Source organism: Geotrypetes seraphini, chromosome 8, assembly GCF_902459505.1.
Source record: "Geotrypetes seraphini chromosome 8, aGeoSer1.1, whole genome shotgun sequence".
In the NCBI taxonomy this organism is placed as follows: domain Eukaryota; kingdom Metazoa; phylum Chordata; class Amphibia; order Gymnophiona; family Dermophiidae; genus Geotrypetes; species Geotrypetes seraphini.
Window position 1 is genome coordinate 125,785,638 of NC_047091.1, and position 19,364 is coordinate 125,805,001.

General features: G+C 45.9%; 1 protein-coding gene across 7 annotated transcripts in view; it reads left to right on the forward strand.

Moving 5' to 3' along the window:
• DAZAP1 (DAZ associated protein 1) overlaps window positions 1-19,364 on the forward strand; it is a 233,212-nt gene that overhangs the window by 74,578 nt on the left and 139,270 nt on the right. For 6 of the 7 annotated variants that reach the window (XM_033953994.1, XM_033953995.1, XM_033953997.1 and 3 more), the window contains exons 3-5: window positions 11,281-11,447; window positions 11,803-11,868; window positions 17,724-17,831. In XM_033953994.1, the coding sequence (XP_033809885.1) occupies window positions 11,281-11,447; window positions 11,803-11,868; window positions 17,724-17,831 (341 nt within the window). Of the gene's footprint in view, window positions 1-11,280; window positions 11,448-11,802; window positions 11,869-17,723; window positions 17,832-19,364 lie in introns of those variants that run through there. The other variant, XM_033953999.1, reaches the window with a different exon arrangement.

Here is a 19,364-nt window from a genome sequence, read left to right on the forward strand (position 1 = left end):
TTCCTGCCCGATGTACCGGGCGTGTCTCCTCAGTTCTTTTCTTTCCGCGGAGCTGAGAAGTTCTCTTCATTCTGCGCTGACTGAATTTCAGTTTTTCTTTGCCTTTTTTACCCGCGTTTTAGTTTTTTCTTTGAATTTCTTTCATTTTTACTTTCTTTTAAAAAAAAAAAAGTTAAAATTATTTCTTCCGGCGGTTCGGCCGGGCCGGCCTCGTGGCTGCGGCCTACCGCTTTCGACCTTGCAGCGTCGATTTTCCGGCCTATGTCCCGGCCAATCACCGGTTTTAAAAAGTGCAGCAAGTGCCAGCGTGCGATTTCGTTGACGGACCCGCATCGACGCTGCCTGCAGTGTCTTGGTCCGGAACACGTTCCGAAATCGTGCCGGCCTTGTTCCACGCTCAGTGCGCGCTCGTTTAAGAGGCGTTGCTTGCTTTGGGAGTCGATGTTCAAGATGGAGACTGCCAAGGATCTGTCTGCTTCTACGTCTGCTGAGGTTTCGCTGGTTCGCTCGAAACCTGCATCGACGACTCCTGCATCCAGCATCGTGAAGCCGGCATCGTTTACACTGGCTACGGCTTCAACTTCAGCATCGGCGCCTGCCCCCGTCTCTTCGGTTCAGGTACCGCCTTCCACCGTCCCTCCCGTGGTCATCAAAGTGCCTAAAGCTAACAAGCAGAAGCACTTGGCCACGAAGGAACGCGAAGACCGTGCAGGAGGACCCCCTTTCGGTGCGGATCCCTCCATATCGGCTTCGCTTCGATCCCTGCTAGAAGCTCAGTTTGTCGAGCTTATGCGGACCATGGGACCCCGGCTTATCGCCAACATTCAAGGTGACCTCCCGGCACCGGTTTCAGGGGGCGGTCCGCCCCCTCCCCCTCCTCCTCGTCGTTCGATCTCGCTGCTCGACGAGGGGGATCGGCGGAGGGCGGCAGAATCCTCCAGAAGGGCTTCCCTTCCTGATATGCCACCTTTAGAGCCCATCACACCTCCACGACAACAGGGTGCTGGGGCGGCCCCTGATAATCGGAGTCCTGGGCATACTGCATCGCAGGAGGAGTTCTTCCGCACTCCATACCAGACTTGGGTGGCCCTGCGTGAGTCCGCATCCTTACCACCTCTGCGATCCACCGCATCGAGCCCCATTCATTCTTTAGAGGCTTCAGGGGATCGTACGATGCACAGAAGATCTCGCTCCCCATCCCGTCACCGGGAGGGGCATCGATCTCGACACTCTTCTCGACACTCCTCACGCCATTCAGAGGTGTCTCCGCAGAAAAAGATGCAGCGTTTGGGATACTCATCGTCGGATGTATCCCAGCCGGAGGGACCAGAGTATGAGGAACCATCTACCTCTTATTCTCCATGCCGGTCTCACCTCTCCCTGGACCCGGAGGCTTCCACTTCGTCTAGTCCATCTCGTCGGCCGGCATTGGCAGACCAACTGTCTTTCTCATCTTTTCTCCGACAGATGGCGGATGACTTGGATGTGACTTTGGACACTGGGTCTAAATATTCTAAAGAGTATTTGGATACTATGCATTTGCCTCACCCTCCGGCGGAGACTCTTCGGCTTCCTTTGCATAAATTGCTGGACCAGACTTTCATGCGCTGTTTTTTTTTTTTTTTTTTTTTTTAGATTTAAGATTTTATTGAACAAAATGTAAACAGTACACAGGCAGCATGCCAACAGCAAAAGTACATCGCCCATATAAAATAACATAACCCCCCCTCCCCCCCACCGAGTGATACAGTATAAGCCTAAAACAAAGGAAGATAAAAATGAAAACAAGAATAGTTCACAGAAAGCCCCGCCAGGAGCCATAACGTGACCACTGACGATGAAACGTACCACAGGAATCATTATTTAAAGCAGTCAGTTTAGACATCAGGTAAATTTGGTCAATCTTATGTAACAGTTCAGTACGAGAAGGCAAAGAGTCACGCTTCCAATAAGTAGCCACAGTAAGTCTAGCAGCCGTAGCGACTAGGGCCACAAAATGATTCTGATCCACATCCAAACTCCCCAAAGGACAGTTAAGTAAAAATATTTCCATACGTAATAGAATGGGTAGGCGTAATACATCAATCATTAGTCGTTGAACCATCTTCCAAAAAGGTACAATCTTAACACAATCCCACCAAATATGCCCAAAAGTGCCCAGACACCCACAGTTACGCCAGCAGTGTCCATCTCCACAATGATAGAAACGGTGCACCTTTTCTGGCGTAAGGTACCACTGAAATAGCATCTTATACCCCTGTTCAACTAAGGGGGATGCCAAGGAGACCCTCAACAATGTACCATAAAGGCAGTCCCATTGTTGATAATCAAAGGCCTTCCCCAGCAAAAGTTCCCAACGATGTTCATATGTGCGGGCCTGTGGCCTAGTGTATAAAAGAGCCCTATAAAGACGTGAAATAAGGCCCGCCCCAAATCCCATCCTAAAAACTTGAAGAAAAGCAGAGTCTGCTCCTTCCCACTCAGGGATCACCCTCTTTACCATAAAATCCCGAAGTTGGACATAGGCGAAAAAATCCGTCGAGGGGAGGTCATAGATAGATTGCAAGGCAGCAAAGGGTACCAATTGTCCACCCACTATCAGCTGACCTAGGACCCTAAGTCCCTCCATTTCCCAACGCCGAAAAATCACAGTATCTCTAGCAGGCAGAAATTCAGGGGCAAATCTAATGGGAGTAGCATAGAAATAGCGCTGACGCGGGAACCAAGCTCGTCGAACCCGGCTCCACGCATGCAAAGTACACTCCATCCCATAAGATGTCCCAGTCTGTAGTTCCCGAAGGATATCAATAGGCAGCCATGGCACTGCTGCCAATGGGTAGGTAGGTTGTAAAGCCTGTTCCAGAGAGACCCAGCGCTGGGTGGGATATGCCCAATGAAACAGTCCCTGCAGTTGGGATGCATAATAATATGTAGAAAAATCAGGGACACCCATTCCCCCGTGTAACCTGTCCCAATACATACGTTCCCTCCGCACCCTAGGGGGTTTACGTGTCCAGATATAAGCAAAGGCCCGCCGTTGTAGCCTAAGCAAGAACCGTTTAGGAATTGAGAGAGGCAGGCAGGAGAACAGATATAAAAAAAACGAGGCAGCACATTCATACGCAAAGCACTAATCCTACCCATCCAAGACAATCTCAATCCCTCCCATCGATCCAGATCAGCAAACACAGTTCGTAGCAACGGAGGGTAATTCAATTCAAAAAGGTCAGAGAGTCTTCGAGATATACGCACACCGAGGTATTTAATGGATTTAGCCGCCCATCGAAACGAAAAAGTAGCACGTAAGTCCGTAACCAACAAGTCCGGAAGGGAAACATTAAGCAATTCAGATTTTTCAATGTTAATTTTAAAGCCAGCCACCACACCAAACATAGTCAAAACACGAAGCACCTCCGTCAAAGAACGATGTGGGTGGGTCAAGGTAAACAAAATATCATCAGCATATAGTAAGATCTTATGTTCTTCGTCACCCACCACAATCCCTTGAATATCAGCATTCGCACGTATAGCAGCTGCTAAAGGTTCCATAACCAACGCGAAAATCAGCGGTGACAAAGGGCACCCTTGCCTAGTCCCTCTACGAATCATAAAATTAGCAGTATATCTTCCATTAACCCTTAAACAAGCCTCCGGAGCAGCATATAATAAGGTCACCCAATGTAGAAAAGCACCCGAAATGCCCATCTTCTTCAAAGCTGCTAACATAAACGGCCAATAAACCCTATCAAAGGCCTTTTCAGCGTCAACTGATAACAAGACAGCTGGAACAGAATCCTGATGGGCCACTCCAATAAGATCTAACACTCTTCGAATATTATCACCAGGTTGCCTCCCTGAAATAAAACCACACTGATCTCCATGAACTAGGAATGGCAAAAAACGTTGCAACCGGACTGCCAAAATACGGGTAAACAGCTTATAATCAACTCCTAACAACGAAATAGGGCGGTAAGACCCACAAAGGAGGGGATCTCTCCCAGGTTTAAGAAGAAGAGAGACCGCGGCCTGACGAAACGAATATGGCAAACAATCCCCTTCCAAAAAAGAATTAAACAATCTAGTCAGAGGAGCGACTACATGGGCCTCCATTTTCTTATAAAACAGGGGCGAAAAGCCATCAACACCCGGAGCTTTGGAAGCAGCCAAATGACGTATAGCCGCCACCACCTCAGCGGGTTGTATAGGGGAAGAGAGCCACTCCGCATCAACTTCCGCCAAACAAGGCAAGGTGACGTTAGATAGAAAAGCGTCTATCTCCCCCCCCGTGGCTTCAATTTCCGGAGTGTACAGAGTCCGGTAGAAGGATAGAAAAGCCTGATGGATGGCCCCGTCATCTGCACAAAGCTGACCCGATTCGTTACGAATCCGAGTTATGGAATGTTGTGCCTGAGTTTGCTTGATCTGTGTAGCTAACAAGCGACCCGCCCTACCACCCCATTCGAAAAACCGTTGTTTCCGTCTCTGTAGGGCCCAAGCCATGCCCTCTAAATCAAGTTCCTGTAAATCCCTCCGGCACTCCGTCAGCGCTACCCCCCCAGCCACCGACGGAGCTCTCTTATGAGCAGTCTCCAGGCGTCGAAGGCGGGACACCAGCTCTAATCTGCGAGCCACTCGACATTGATTACGATACGACCCTCTCGAAATACAACAACCCCGAAGGGTGGCCTTAAAACTTTCCCATAGAATCGCAACATCAATGCCAGCCACGTCATTAAAAACAAAAAATTCCTTGACATCTGCCTCTAATAAAGTCAGGGTATTGGGATCCTTCAACAAAGAGTCATTCATACGCCACAAACGACGACCAGCTCCAACCTGTCCAACCTGTAACTCCAGAGTCAAGGGTGCATGATCTGACCACACCCGGGGTTCAATACTGGAGGCCAGGGCTCGAGGCAGAGCAATACGAGGCAGCATCCACATATCAATTCTAGTATATGAATCATGTTTCGATGAATAAAAGGTGTAATCCCGCGTGCTAGGGTGTAAATAACGCCACACATCTATCAAATCCTGCCTACGCAGGAAGCGCAGAAGAGCCCTTCTGTCGCCTCTAGCATAGCGGATGGAAGAATTGGAATTATCCTCCTGAGGATAGCAGGTAAGATTAAAGTCTCCACCTACAAGGAGAGTACCTTCTACATGATCTAACAGCACTCGTTCCAACAACGTAAAGAAGGCCCCCTGACCAACATTTGGGGCATAGACATTCAGCAAACTATATAAGGTGCCATCCAACTCAGCCTTGACCAGTATGTAGCGGCCCTCAATATCCCGCACCACCTCTCTCAATTCCACCTGGACACGTTTATGAATTAAAATACCCACCCCCTGGGTCTTTTTCCGGACTTTATTAGAAGAAAGGAAAACATGTGGATAGCTATGGTGTGTAAGCAATTTCTCATAATGAGATTGAAAATGGGTCTCCTGAATAAATCCAACCGCACTATTCAGGCGGCTCATTTCTTTAAATAACAAGCGTCGTTTTTGTGGAGAGTTCAGACCATGTACATTATAAGACAGCAAAGTAAGTTTATCCATTTATACTAGAGAAGAAAAAGCACTTCATCACCAAATCAATACCCTGTTTCAAAGCAGCCAAATCAACCAACCCCTGCAATCGCAACCATAAAGAAAGCATTATACAAACACACTTCCACACAATCAAACAAAAAAGCACTCGGTCACAACCCTTCCCAACACCAACTCCCCACCCTCCCCCCAACCCCCCAACAGTACCCCACATGGTCCAGCCACCAAAGCACCTGGCAACCACGGTACAGGAAGTGTAGAGAAACAGTTCACAAAAGGACCCCCAGAACAAGCCCTATAAACAACCTTCGCGACAGAAGCCGCTCAACTAAGAGAAGAAGAAACATACACAGCACAGGATTTCAGAAGCATATCTCACAAATACAAATGTTCAAATAGATGAGGACGTGGCCGCTTCCAAAGGGCGACGGGCTGCAGCCGACCGAGCCACTCTCTGCCATCCCAACCCTCTTCCTGATTTGGGTACTGGTGACCTCTGAGGGAGTGGAGCCATTTCTGAAGCTGTCATCAAACCTGCCTCCACCATTCGAGACTGAACTTCCGCCACAGATATTGCAGTGTGGTTCTTGCCTGCATGTGTAAAAGCCAGTCCGATAGGATAAATCCATCTATATCGAACATTGCGCTCCTGCAAAATACGGGTACAGTCTCTATATGTGCGCCGGCGGGCCAGGGTTGCTGGAGCTACATCAGGATAGACATCAATGTCCGCTTCTTCCCATTTAACAGTTCCTCCAGAGCGCCTTACCGCCCTAAGCACATGTTCTTTATCCATATAACGATGGAAACAGGCCACAACATCACGAGGGCGGTTCACATCACGAGGGCCAGGGATGCGGTGAGCCCTATCCAGCAATGGTTTTCCCACTTCCACAGGCAAACCAGCGGACTCTAGTGCCTGTATACATATATGATCAATCACCTCCATACAGCGAGAGTCAGAAACAGTGTCAGGCACACCCCGAAAGCGAAGGTTGCACCGTCTGGAGCGATTCTCCAGATCTTCCAGCTTTAGGGTGCTCACATCAGCTTTTTCCTCCAGCGCTGCAATCCTGTCTCTTAACTGTGTTATTTCAGAGCCATGTGCCTCCACTGCAACCTCTGTCTCTCCCACTCGATTCCCGATTTCACCCACCTCACGTTTTAGCTCAGCAACAACAGCATGGATATCAGCTCGAACTGCAGAGATCTCAGATTTCAATTCCTGGAACCAGCCACGCATCTCCAGCTGTAAAGTCGGCAACGTTGCATCAGCATGTGAGCCCTCCGCAGCCGCGGTCGGGTCGGGCGCCATTTTAGAGCCAGTCTTAGGAGGCCCATTCGGGATCGGTGAAGAAAATGCTTTAATATCGGTTTGTTTTTTCCGCGTCGCCATCGAGACGCAGCAAAGCAGCTACACAGTCAAGCTGAGGAGAATAAACAGTGCAGGCACGCGAAATCGCGCGAAGATAGCCGAAATCAGCACGGGGGTCCGCGGAGCTATCTCTCTAGGCTGCCATCAGCCACGATGACGTCACTTCCCTCTTTCATGCGCTGTTTTGAGACACCGTATTCCATACCTGCGGTTCCCAGTAAGCTGGATGCTCGATACCGCATCGTTCACCACAAGGGGTTTGAGGGGGCTCAACTTTCTCATCAGTCCCTTCTGGTCGAGTCTTCTCTCAAGCGTTCTCACCCTTCCCAGGTCTACGCTTCCGTGCCTCCGGGCAGGGAGGGGAGAACGATGGACAAGTTTGGTAGACGTGTCTACCAAAACGCGATGATGGCGACTCGAGTGCTCAATTACAATTTTTTCTTCTCATCATATTTGGATTTCTTCTTGCCGGTACTCCGCAAGTTCACACCTTTCATCGATGCTCAGGCTCGTTTCCAGTTTGAGGAGGTGGTGGCGACCCTGTCCCAGTTGCGGCTGCAGCTGATGCAATCCTCCTACGATGCCTTCGAGCTCTCGGCACGTGCTGCGGCCTGTTCAGTCGCCATGCGTCGCCTGGCCTGGCTTCGCACTATTGATATGGATCCGAACCTCCAAGACAGACTGGCTAATGTGCCTTGTGCGGGAGCGGATCTGTTCGATGAGTCTATCGAGACTGTTACTAAAAAGCTTTCAGACCATGAGAAGTCTTTTCAGTCTATTCTGCGCCCTAAACCGAAGCCTCAGCAGTCTCGTCCCTCTAGACCGCCTCAAATCTACCAGAGGCGTTATCAACCGAGGCAGGCTCCCCAAGCGAGACAGCCTGCGAAGAGGCAGCCTCCACAGAAGACTCAACAGAAGCCTCAGATGCCGGCTGCACCCAAGGCTACTCATCCTTTTTGACTCTCTTCCAGGGAGCATAACCGACGTTCTGTCTTCCCCTGTTTTTCCCATAGGGGGTCGACTCCACCATTTTTATCATCGATGGGAGTCGATCACCTCGGACCTTTGGGTCCTTACCATCGTAAGAGAGGGATACTCTCTTCATTTCCAACGGGTCCCCCCGGACCACCCGCCAAGAGAGTATCCTTCCAACTCGACGCAGACCACTCTTCTTCTACAGGAGGCGCAGGCTCTGCTTCGGCTGCGAGCCGTCGAGCCGGTGCCAGTAGATCAGCAAAACCGGGGGTTCTACTCCCGGTACTTCTTGGTTCTGAAGAAGACGGGCGATCTGCGTCCCATTTTGGACCTTCGAGTCCTCAACAAGTTTTTGGTCAAGGAGCGGTTCCGCATGCTGACCCTTGCTTCTCTCTACCCCCTACTCGAGCAGAACGATTGGTTATGCTCTCTGGATCTCAAGGAGGCCTACACTCACATCCCGATACATCCGGCCTCCCGCAAGTTTCTCAGATTTCGGGTGGGACATCTACATCTGCAGTATCGAGTGCTTCCATTCGGCCTTTCCTCGTCTCCCAGAGTCTTCACGAAGTGTCTGGTGGTGGTGGCCGCGGCACTCCGGAACATGGGTCTCCAGGTGTTTCCATACCTCGACGACTGGCTCATCAAGGCGCCGTCGGCTCCAAAGGTCATTTCGGCGACCTTGACTACAATTTCTTTTCTGCAGAGTCTGGGCTTCGAGATCAACTTCCCCAAATCACATCTTCAGCCCACCCAGTCTCTCCCCTTTATCGGGGCTGTTCTGGATACCATTCAACTTCGAGCATTCCTTCCTCCTCAACGCATGGATGCTCTCCTTCTACTCTGCCAGTCGGTGTCTTCTCGCCCGTCCATCTCGGCGAGACACATGATGGTCCTCTTGGGCCACATGGCCTCTACAGTTCATGTGACGCCTTTTGCCAGACTACATCTCAGAATTCCTCAATGGACCCTGGCATCTCAATGGACTCAGGTGTCCGACCCGTTGTCCCGTCACATTGTCGTCACTCCTGCTCTACGGCAGTCTCTTCTCTGGTGGATGACCTCTTCGAATCTATCCAGAGGTTTGCTGTTTCACTCTCTTCCCCACCAGAAAGTTCTCACGACCGATTCATCGAACTATGCATGGGGGGCCCATCTGGATGGTCTACGAACTCAGGGGTTCTGGACCCCTGCGGAACGACTCCATCAAATCAATCTTCTGGAGCTCAGAGCCATCTTCAATGCTCTCCAAGCTTTTCAGCATCTGCTTCACGACATGGTGGTCCTTATTCGCACAGACAATCAGGTCGCCATGTATTATGTCAACAAGCAAGGGGGCACGGGCTCGGCCCCTCTTTGTCAGGAAGCTCTTCGAGTCTGGGATTGGGCGGTTCGCCACAACACCTTCCTCAGAGCTGTCTACATTCAGGGGAAAGACAACGTCTTGGCAGACAAATTGAGTCGTCTTCTCCAGCCTCACGCTCCATTCCAAACCCCTTCATCAGATCTTCGCTCAGTGGGGAACGCCTCAGATAGACCTCTTTGCAGCCCCCCACAACTTCAAACTGCCTCAGTTTTGCTCCAGGATCTACACTCCTCTCCGCCTCGAGGCAGATGCCTTTCTACTGGAATGGGGGAATCGCTTCCTATATGCGTTTCCTCCCTTTCCTCTCATTCAGAAGACTCTGGTCAAGTTGAGATCAGACCATGCCACCATGATTCTGATTGCTCCTCGGTGGCCCAGACAACCTTGGTACTCCCTTCTACTTCAACTCAGCAGCAGGGAGCCAGTACTTCTTCCAGTGTTTCCTTCACTACTTACTCAACATCAAGGTTCACTACTTCATCCCAACCTGCAGTCTCTTCATCTGACAGCTTGGTTCCTTTCAACATAACTCCTCACCAGTTCTCTCAAGCAGTGAGGGAGGTCTTGGAGGCTTCCAGGAAGCCTGCCACTCGACAATGCTATTCCCAAAAATGGACTAGATTCTCTTCCTGGTGTATTTCCAATGCCACGGAACCTCAGCGAGCTTCCCTATCTTCTGTATTGGACTATCTTCTACACCTGTCCCAGTCTGGTCTCAAGTCTACCTCTATACGAGTCCACCTGAGTGCTATTGCGGCTTTTCATCAGCCTCTACAGGGGAAACCTTTGTCTGCTCATCCTGTGGTTTCCAAATTTATGAAAGGGCTTTTTCATGTCAACCCTCCTATCAAACCTCCTCCTGTGGTTTGGGATCTCAATGTTGTCCTGTCTCATCTTATGAAGCCTCCGTTTGAACCTCTCAACACGGCTCCACTTAAGTATCTCACCTGGAAGGTGGTTTTTTCTGGTGGCCCTCACGTCAGCTCGTCGGGTCAGTGAGCTTCAGGCCCTAGTGGCGGATCCACCGTTCACTGTATTCCATCATGACAAGGTGGTTCTCCGTACTCATCCAAAATTCTTGCCTAAAGTGGTCTCTGAATTTCACATCAACCAATCCATCGTGCTTCCAGTGTTTTTTCCAAAGCCTCATTCTCATCCTGGGGAATCTGCTTTGCACACTCTGGACTGTAAACGTGCTCTAGCTTTCTACTTGGATCGCACAAAGCCACACAGAAATGCTCCTCAACTTTTCGTCTCCTTTGATCCAAACAAGTTGGGATGACCTGTATCGAAGCGCACCATCTCTAACTGGATGGCGGCTTGTATCTCTTCCTGCTATGCCCAGGCTGGATTATCCCTTCCCTGTAAGGTCACAGCCCATAAGGTCAGAGCAATGGCAGCCTCTGTAGCCTTCCTCAGATCGACACCGATTGAGGAGATATGTAAGGCTGCCACTTGGTCCTCGGTTCATACATTCACCTCTCATTATTGTCTGGATACTTTCTCCAGACGGGATGGACAGTTTGGCCAAACAGTGTTACAAAATTTGTTCTCTTAAGTTGCCAACTCTCCCACCATCCCATTGGGGTTAGCTTGGAGGTCACCCACTAGTGAGAATACCTGCCTGCTTGTCCTGGGATAAAGCAATGTTACTTACCGTAACAGTTGTTATCCAGGGACAGCAGGCAGCTATTCTCATGTCCCACCCACCTCCCCTGGGTTGGCTTCTCAGGCTAGCTACCTGAACTGAGGAGACACGCCCGGTACATCGGGCGGGAAGGCACTGGCGCATGCGCGGTGCGGGCATCTCGAAACTTCTGAGTTTCTTCAAGCAAGACATGCTTGCAAGATGTCCGTATCGGGGCTCTGTCGGATGACATCACCCACTAGTGAGAATAGCTGCCTGCTGTCCCTGGATAACAACTGTTACGGTAAGTAACATTGCTTTATCTGCCAACAATTTAAAACTGTATCAATCATACATAATTAATTTTATTATTTTTTTTTATAGAAACTCTCCGTGGCTACTTTTCCCAGTATGGAGAAGTTGTTGATTGTGTAATAATGAAAGATAAAACAACAAACCAGTCACGAGGGTTTGGCTTTGTGAAATTTAAAGATCCTAATTGTGTTGGAACAGTTTTGGCCAGCAGGCCGCACACACTGGATGGCCGAAATGTAAGTCGCTTTTTCTTGTATTACTGGATGACTCATTGAGATTTTAGAGTTGTATGTCTTGGGATATTATGATTGCCAACTGATAGTTATAGAGAAAAAAATATTTCTGGAGTTGATTACACTTTGCATCACAACCAATAGTGTTTTGGGTAATAGATGCAGCTATCTTTAACTGTTGATGGGATTTGTACCAGATTAGATTTATTTTGGAACAGATAAGGTATCCTTTTTGTGATTGAAATAAATGGGCATAGGGTCTTAAATGTTACGATTGCATGACAGAGAATAAACTTGAGCAGCTGCTTTTAAATCTTCTTTAGACATTCAGTGCTGACAGATTTCAGTCTTCTTGCAGATTGATCCAAAGCCTTGTACACCAAGGGGAATGCAACCAGAGCGAACACGGCCCAGGGATGGATGGGTAAGAGTTGGTACACTAATGGGCAAAGAAAATTGAACTGCTGCTTATAATATACCTTCTAGTGCAATAGGTGTGTCATTCTGGACAAGTGGCTAATTTCCCCATAGCTGTGAGCCTTGCAGAAGAAATCCACTCCAGGTTTTTTTCTTTATCCCTCCTATTTCACAGAGAGCTGTGCTGCAACCTATAGGTTTTTTTTCCTTGCACACGAGCCTGAAGGAGTGTTTTTGTTCTGTCCTGTTCTGCTTCTTTATTTTAGTCATTTTTTTTCCAGCTCTTTTCTTCAGTTTTTGGTGCTAAGAGCTTCCCAGTTCGAGAGTTCAGCTCTGCCTGCAAGGAGAAGAAGCAGACTGCGGTCTGTAGCTGACAGGCCAAAGTTTATTAAAACTCTTTATATACAACTTTTAGGCTGCAAATAAGATCAAAGTGGTTTACAAAATAATTCAAAGTAATGAAAATGAGCTCCATTAAAAATAGAAGGAAAAAAAATCAAACCCACACAATTAAAATAAATAACTTAATCCTTACATAATAAATAACTTAATCCTTACATAATAAATAACTTAATCCTTACATACTTTGTATGCAGATATAACAAAGGATTTCAGTTAGGTGAACATGGGAAAGCTAATTGCAGTGTTCTCCCCAGAAATTTTTTTCAGCTGGGTGGCATGAAAAAATTGCCGGGTGGGGCGGGATGGGGAAATTTGGTGGTGGGGAAAATTAAATTTGTATTATTTTTATTAATTATTATTATTATTTTCCAATGCTCAATATGACTCCCTTTTTTAAGGGTTGACACTTAGGCAGTGTTCCAGTAGCATTTAAGCCAACCTTGTAAAAAAGTAATGCAGATCCTTTTATTCCAAATAACTACTAGCCAGTATCAAACCTTCCATTTCTTTCAAAGCTACCGTACTTGAGAGAGTGATATTCAACCATCTTCAAACTCATGTTGAATCAGTTAATGCTTTGCATCCCTGGCAATATTGGTTTTTGTTTATGACATAGCACAGAGACAGTAGTTCCTGCAAGCTGCAATAGCAATTCTGCCACAGCAAATGCACTGAAGCCCATAGGAATTGAATGAACTTTGGTGAATTTGCCATGGGAGAATTACTACTGTGGCCTTGTAAAAGAGGCTCTTACTGCGTGAACTCCATTGTCACCTAGACCAGTGTTTTTCAACTTTTTCAAGTCAAGTACCCCCTAAGTCTAACAAATACCAACCAAGTACCCCAGCACAAGCTCTATCCCTTACCCCACCCCCATTTATAATTAGTACTAATTGTAATGCAATTTCTTCCATTCATACACAATATAATCTTAATAATTCACAATGGTAACCACAAATTAAAAAAAAAAAAAACACCACAAAAAAAAACACAAAGCACACTGTATGCAGAGAAAATGATAATTATCATTTATATTTGTTTTATTTTTCAAAGCGGTCAAGGCAGATGACTAAAATATCTAATGTCACCTCAGTAACAACTATAGTGCAAAATATAGATAGCAGATTATAAATTCTCAAAACTGACACATTTCGATCACTAAATTGGAAATAAAATCATTTTTCCTACTTTTGTTGTCTGGTGATTTCATGAGTCTCTGGTTGCACTTCCTTTTGACTGTGCATCCAATATTTCTTTCTTTCTGCTTCCTGCATGCTTCCCCTCCTCGGACCTCATTCCTTACTCAACCAACATCTCTCTCTGTCCCTCCATGAGTCTAACTTTCCTTCCTCTCTCCTCTACCCCTATTGTCAACATGTCTCCCTTTCTCTCCCTCCTCTGTTATGATCTTGCATCTCTCTGTTCTTCCTTAGGGTCTCTCCCCCCCTCACGTCTCTTCTCTGTCTGCACCTCCCAGAGTCCAGCATCTGCATCTGCCTCATGTCATAGAAAGATGATGGCAGATAAAGACCAAATGGCCCATCCAGTCTGCCCCTTTGGTCCAGGCCTCTGTCTCTCTGTTGCTTACAAATACCCTCCATTCCCAGCATTTGTTCTCCTTTCTTCCAGGTCTTTCTCTGACTCTCTCTCTCTACTTCCTTCCTTCCTCCTTGATCCAGAATCTTTCCACCTCTCTGCAATCTCTTTCTCTCTTCACTCTATACACCCCCAAGTTCAACATCTGCCCCCCCCCCCCCCCCTTTGTTTCAGGTTTCTCCCTCTATGTTCCTAACTTTTCGAGTCCTTCCACCTTTGTTTCAGGTCTTTCTGTATCTCTCACTCTCACTGTCTTCCACCTCCCCAGGACCTGGTATATGCATATCTCTCTCCTCGGTTCAGGGTGTTTCCCCTCTCTGCAGTCTCTTTCTCTCCCTCTATACCCCTCTAGTCCAGCATCAGCCCTGTCTTCCCCCTCCTTTTTGGTTTGTCTACTTTCCCACCCCTCCTCAAGGTCCTTTTCTATCTCTCTGTCTCCTACTCTTCCTCTCCCCAGTCCCCTAATGTCCAGATCCAGCGTCTCTGAAAAGTTTTTTTAAAAGTTACTGACAAATTCATATGCCCTTTCCCCTGTAATATCAACCATAAACCCCCCCCACCCCCAAACCCACTCACATTCTTCTTTCTGAAACTCCCCGAGCATGGAAACATAACCAATTGTACCACAAAATCACCCTATACTGAGCAACAGACGCTCCTCTGAGCTCTTAACTCCTGCGCTGTAGTGTCCAACTTCTTTTTGATTTGAGTCATGGTTGCCAAATACAAACTGTTTATACACTGCACATATCACAAAGAGGCTATTCTTTTGTTTTTATGCAATTCAAAAAGACATGGGGTATACACACAACATCCCCCATTTGGGAAAAGAATAAAGTATAGTATACTTCCAATCCAAGCAAAACATAACTACCCCCCCCACACACACCAAAAAAAAAGAGGAGCTCATGGAGTGGGGGAAGAGAGCTTATCTGCACTGTGAGAGGATAACTTACATGGATTGGCAGGTTCAACTCTAGAGAGGCTGTCCTGCAGAATTAAATAAAGGGGGGTGACTGACATTTTCACTGCCATAGCTCCTCCTCCTCCTCAATTATCTTCCACTCGACCCCTCTACATACAAAATAATAAAAAGGAGGGGGGGGGGGTTGAACAGAATTAAAATAAATGCAGGATCGGACTTAGAAGTCAGGTGCCCATCAGTCTGCCTTAGGAGACCTGCATTCCGTCTTCAGCTCATCTCCCTCTCCCTTACAACTTTCTTTTTGGCTTCCCTATGCTGCGAATTTTGACTTTTTATTTTTAACCAAAACTGGTGGGAGATGGGAAAAAAAGACTGTACAAGAAAAATCTCTCCTGGCGAGGCAGTTAGTTACAACAGGATCTGAATTGCCAGCGCATTCTCTCATTACACGAAGGCTGTCACCGCTCAGGGAAGGAAACACAGACGGTACAGTCGGCGGCAGCACGTGCACACACACAGACACCTACACACACCTCTCACATTGATGAAAGCTACTGGTAATAAATAAATAAATAACCCACCGGTTCCCCTCCAAACCTCCTCCCTCACTCTTCAGGCTCCTACCCCAGCTGTTGGCCATCTGCTCCAGGACCTCTTTACTCCACGGGTTGTAAATTAAGTGCTTCCAGTCGACGCGGGTCTGTCCAAAGGTTTATTGCTCTCCTCTTTGGCCATGGCGGGCTTGCTAGTGTTGGCGTTCTTCCCGTACCGACGGCGGCACAGCTCTTTCTCAAAGTTGAAGCTCCTGCCGCGGCACCGGAATTTTCATTGGCTCAGCTAGGGCACAACAGACCAATCACAAACGACCTCAGAGTTCTAATGTCGTTTGTGATTGATCTGTTGTGCTGCAGCTGAACTAATGAAAAAAAACCCTCAGCAATAGGCGGTCTGGACCCAGCCAAAAAGTAGCCCAATAAAGCGGAGAGATTTGTGAGCTCTTGTAATGAGAACTGCTGTAGCTAGTATTGTCCCGTCAACTAGATTTTGAAGGGTAGTTGTGGTTTCAGTATTTAACAAGTGCCGTTCCAGACTGTCTGTCTGAAATTCACAGCCGGGTGCTCACTTAAATTAGCTGTGTACTTGGAGCAATGGAGGGTTAAGTGACTTGCCCAGGATCACAAGGAACCACTGTGCTAAGCATAAGGCCACTCCTCCACTTGTTAGTTGCCCTTATTTACTATCAATAATTTAAGGCAGTGAAAAATTATCAAACAAGTTGTACACATTATGGCACAGTTACATATTAATAGATAGCATAGGATATCAGTGCAGGTGACAGTCAGATGAGTGTTAATAGTTTCTCATCTGTCTGTGTCACCTCCATTTATATCCTATGCTATCTATTAACATGTTAACTGTGCCATAATGTGTACTACTTGTTTGAATATTTTTCACTGCCTTATTTATTTAAAACATTTATATCCCGCATATCACAAAATCTATGCGGTTTACAAAAAAGACATACATAGCAAATTAAAACACACAGTATTAGACTTGTACAAAAAAAATACTCCAATCTAGGAAGAGAAGGCCTTTTGAAACAAATGTGCCTTTGAAACCTTGCAAAACTTTACAAGTGAAGATAAACATCAAACTAACTCTGGCAAATCATTCCTACAGCGGTAGTCCTGCCACCAAAGAATGCCTGCAACCTTCTAGATTTGTCACATCTGACGAATCAAAGGTACAACTAACAGCTGCTGATCCTGTGAACATAAACTCTGCAGGCATATAAGGGACCAAAAGATCAGGAAACGCAGTGCAAATTGCAATGTACTACCCTATATACCAACACCAACAGTTTAAACTGAATTCTCCATAACACTGGAAACCAATGCATTAGATGAATTTGTTCAGAAAGGCAGTAAATAAATCCCATTTAATATTTTAAATGCCTGTTTACCAACTAGCAGATTTGATGACATAGGGGAAGGGTTTTTGTTTTTTTTTTTGATTTAAGTTTTTTATTGATTTTTTCATTTAACAACAAGTGTCATAAATTTTCATACAATTATCTTAATAATACACCTTTTTTTTTTTTTTTTTTTTGTTTTTTGAAATGTCTCCTTTATTACATGCAACCAAGCAAAATATGGAAAATGACATAATCAACATAAGAATTGCCATACTGGGACAAACCAAAGGTCTATCAAGCCCAGTATCCTGTTTCCAAAAGTGGCCAACCCAAGTCCCAAGCACCTAGTTAGATCCCAAGTAGCAAAACAGATTCTATATATCCTATGAATAAGCAGTGGATTTCTACAAGCCTTCTTAAAAATGGCCTATGGCTTCTCTTTTTGGAAATTATCCAAACAATATTTAACTAGAGGAAAAAAAGATAAATCATATACAAATCATTGTAAGAATGACCAACTCGAAGGCATATACTGCTGACAGGCTTGTACGTTTAGGTCATATGATTTAACATGAGTACTTTTTTTCAGATTGAGAGAGACTGTTGACATTCACAATAAAGCTACGATTTAGCATATGTGATGATGATATACATTTTAAATCAATTTTAATTTATTGCTGATTAGCAACATTATCAAATAAAGATGATACTTGATAATGTGATCAATAGCAATGATCCAAAATGAACTTAAACTGTATATCATTTGGATATATACAATATCCTCCATAGCTTGCCAAAATTAATCCAATAATCCTCAAATATAAATAGTGCAGAATGCAGAACTCTGTGATATACCAGATGAAAACATTATCCAGTTAGAAGTCTCCACCTGAACATACCTGCTATTTGTATGTGTGTAATGAGTATTGTTACTATATTCATATGCTATTGAACATCATCAGTAAATGGATTAATTTTTTTTAATTACATGGAATAATAAGGCTTTATCCTCCTTTTGATGCAGAAAGGATCAAAGAGTGACAGTAATAAATCAAATAAAATTTTTGTTGGTGGCATCCCTCACAACTGTGGTGAAACTGAGCTCAGGGAATACTTCAAACGATTTGGAGTGGTGAGTTATTGCTGTTTGTCTTCTAAAAATAGATTATTTTCCCTCTCTTGTAAAATTGTAATCTTTTTGCTCTAATTAAAGTTGTAGTAGAAGAGCTTTTTTTTTTTTTTCCAAAATTCTTTATTCATTTTTCCATCTTACATCAAAAATACAATATTACATCATTGTAAACATTACTTGTATTTCTTTTAACATCATCTTAAAAACATACATTTAAACCCTCCCCTGACACCCTTCCCACAAATATTTTAATCAAAAATATCATAGGAGCTTTTGAGACTATGGAGAACCCTTGTTCAGGCATGTCTGCAAGACTGAAGGAATGAAGTACAGTAAAACCTTGGATAGCGAGCAATGCGGTTTGCGAGTGTTTTGCAAGATGAGTAAGACACTTTCTTAATTTTAACTTACTAAATGAGCGTTGTCTCGCTAAACAAGCGCGTGTCACATACAATCACATCACAAGCATATCACATACGTCCCCCCCTCCTAAATAAACCCCTAATAGCCTGTAGCAAAGAAGAGCTCAGGGTGTGCGTCAAAGATCGGTTGGGATTGGTTGGCTGAATGATGGGCGACCTCCAGCCCATGTGCTTAGAGTAGGGTGCTGCCCCCACTTCTAGGTCCATGTGACCCAGGCCACCTATTAGAGGCGGTAGAGCCGTGGAAGAGAGACAATGGCAGACTAGGATACAGAGAGCGACGAGGAGTCTCGGAGGAAGCCACTGTCCGCACTCCGAGTGGGAGCCCGAGCGCTGGGGGTCCTCCGGGAGGGAGAGACCTTCGTTGTCCGCCTGGAGAGGCAGCGAACAGCGGCAGAATCCTTCCCAAGAGAACTGGAGGAGCCACACTGATAGGTCTGGTGGCCGAGGCAGCAGCGGAGGCATCGCCTGTGCACTTTGGAGGAGCCGAGAGCAGGGCTTGGTGCCGCTCTGCTTCTGCCTGGATAATTCATTCATTGGGACTGTGATAGGTGAAGAGCCGCAGCACAGATCTTCTGCAGAGCTTTTAGTGTACAATATTAGGAATCGGAAGGTTCCACGTGGTCCATATTTGGTACCCATCTCCTTTGCTTCTGTGTAATGAGCATTGGGCTAATGAGATTCCTTGGCTTGGAGCATCATTCCCCTTAAAAGAGCTTTTCTTTCTGGCTGGTGGAAAGATACAACTCTGGTAATTGAGATGAGTTTTTGGGATGTGGAACGAATCGTCAGTTTCCATTAATTCCTATACAGAAATTCGCTTTGATATGCAAGCACTTTGGATACGAGCATGCATCTAGAACGAATTATGCTCGCCAACTAAGGTACCACTGTATTTGTTTAGAGAATGAGAGATGGAAATTGCACAGTAGAAGTCTTCAAAACATGACAAATAGAGATTGGCTTAGAATCAGTTATATCCACCACAAGTATTAGAAATATTCTGAACAAGAAGTTAAGGTAATAATTCAGTATCAAGAGCTGTCATAGTCATCTAACAGTACTTAATCCATCATTTTTTAATGTAATAGATATGGAATATTTTTTTCTC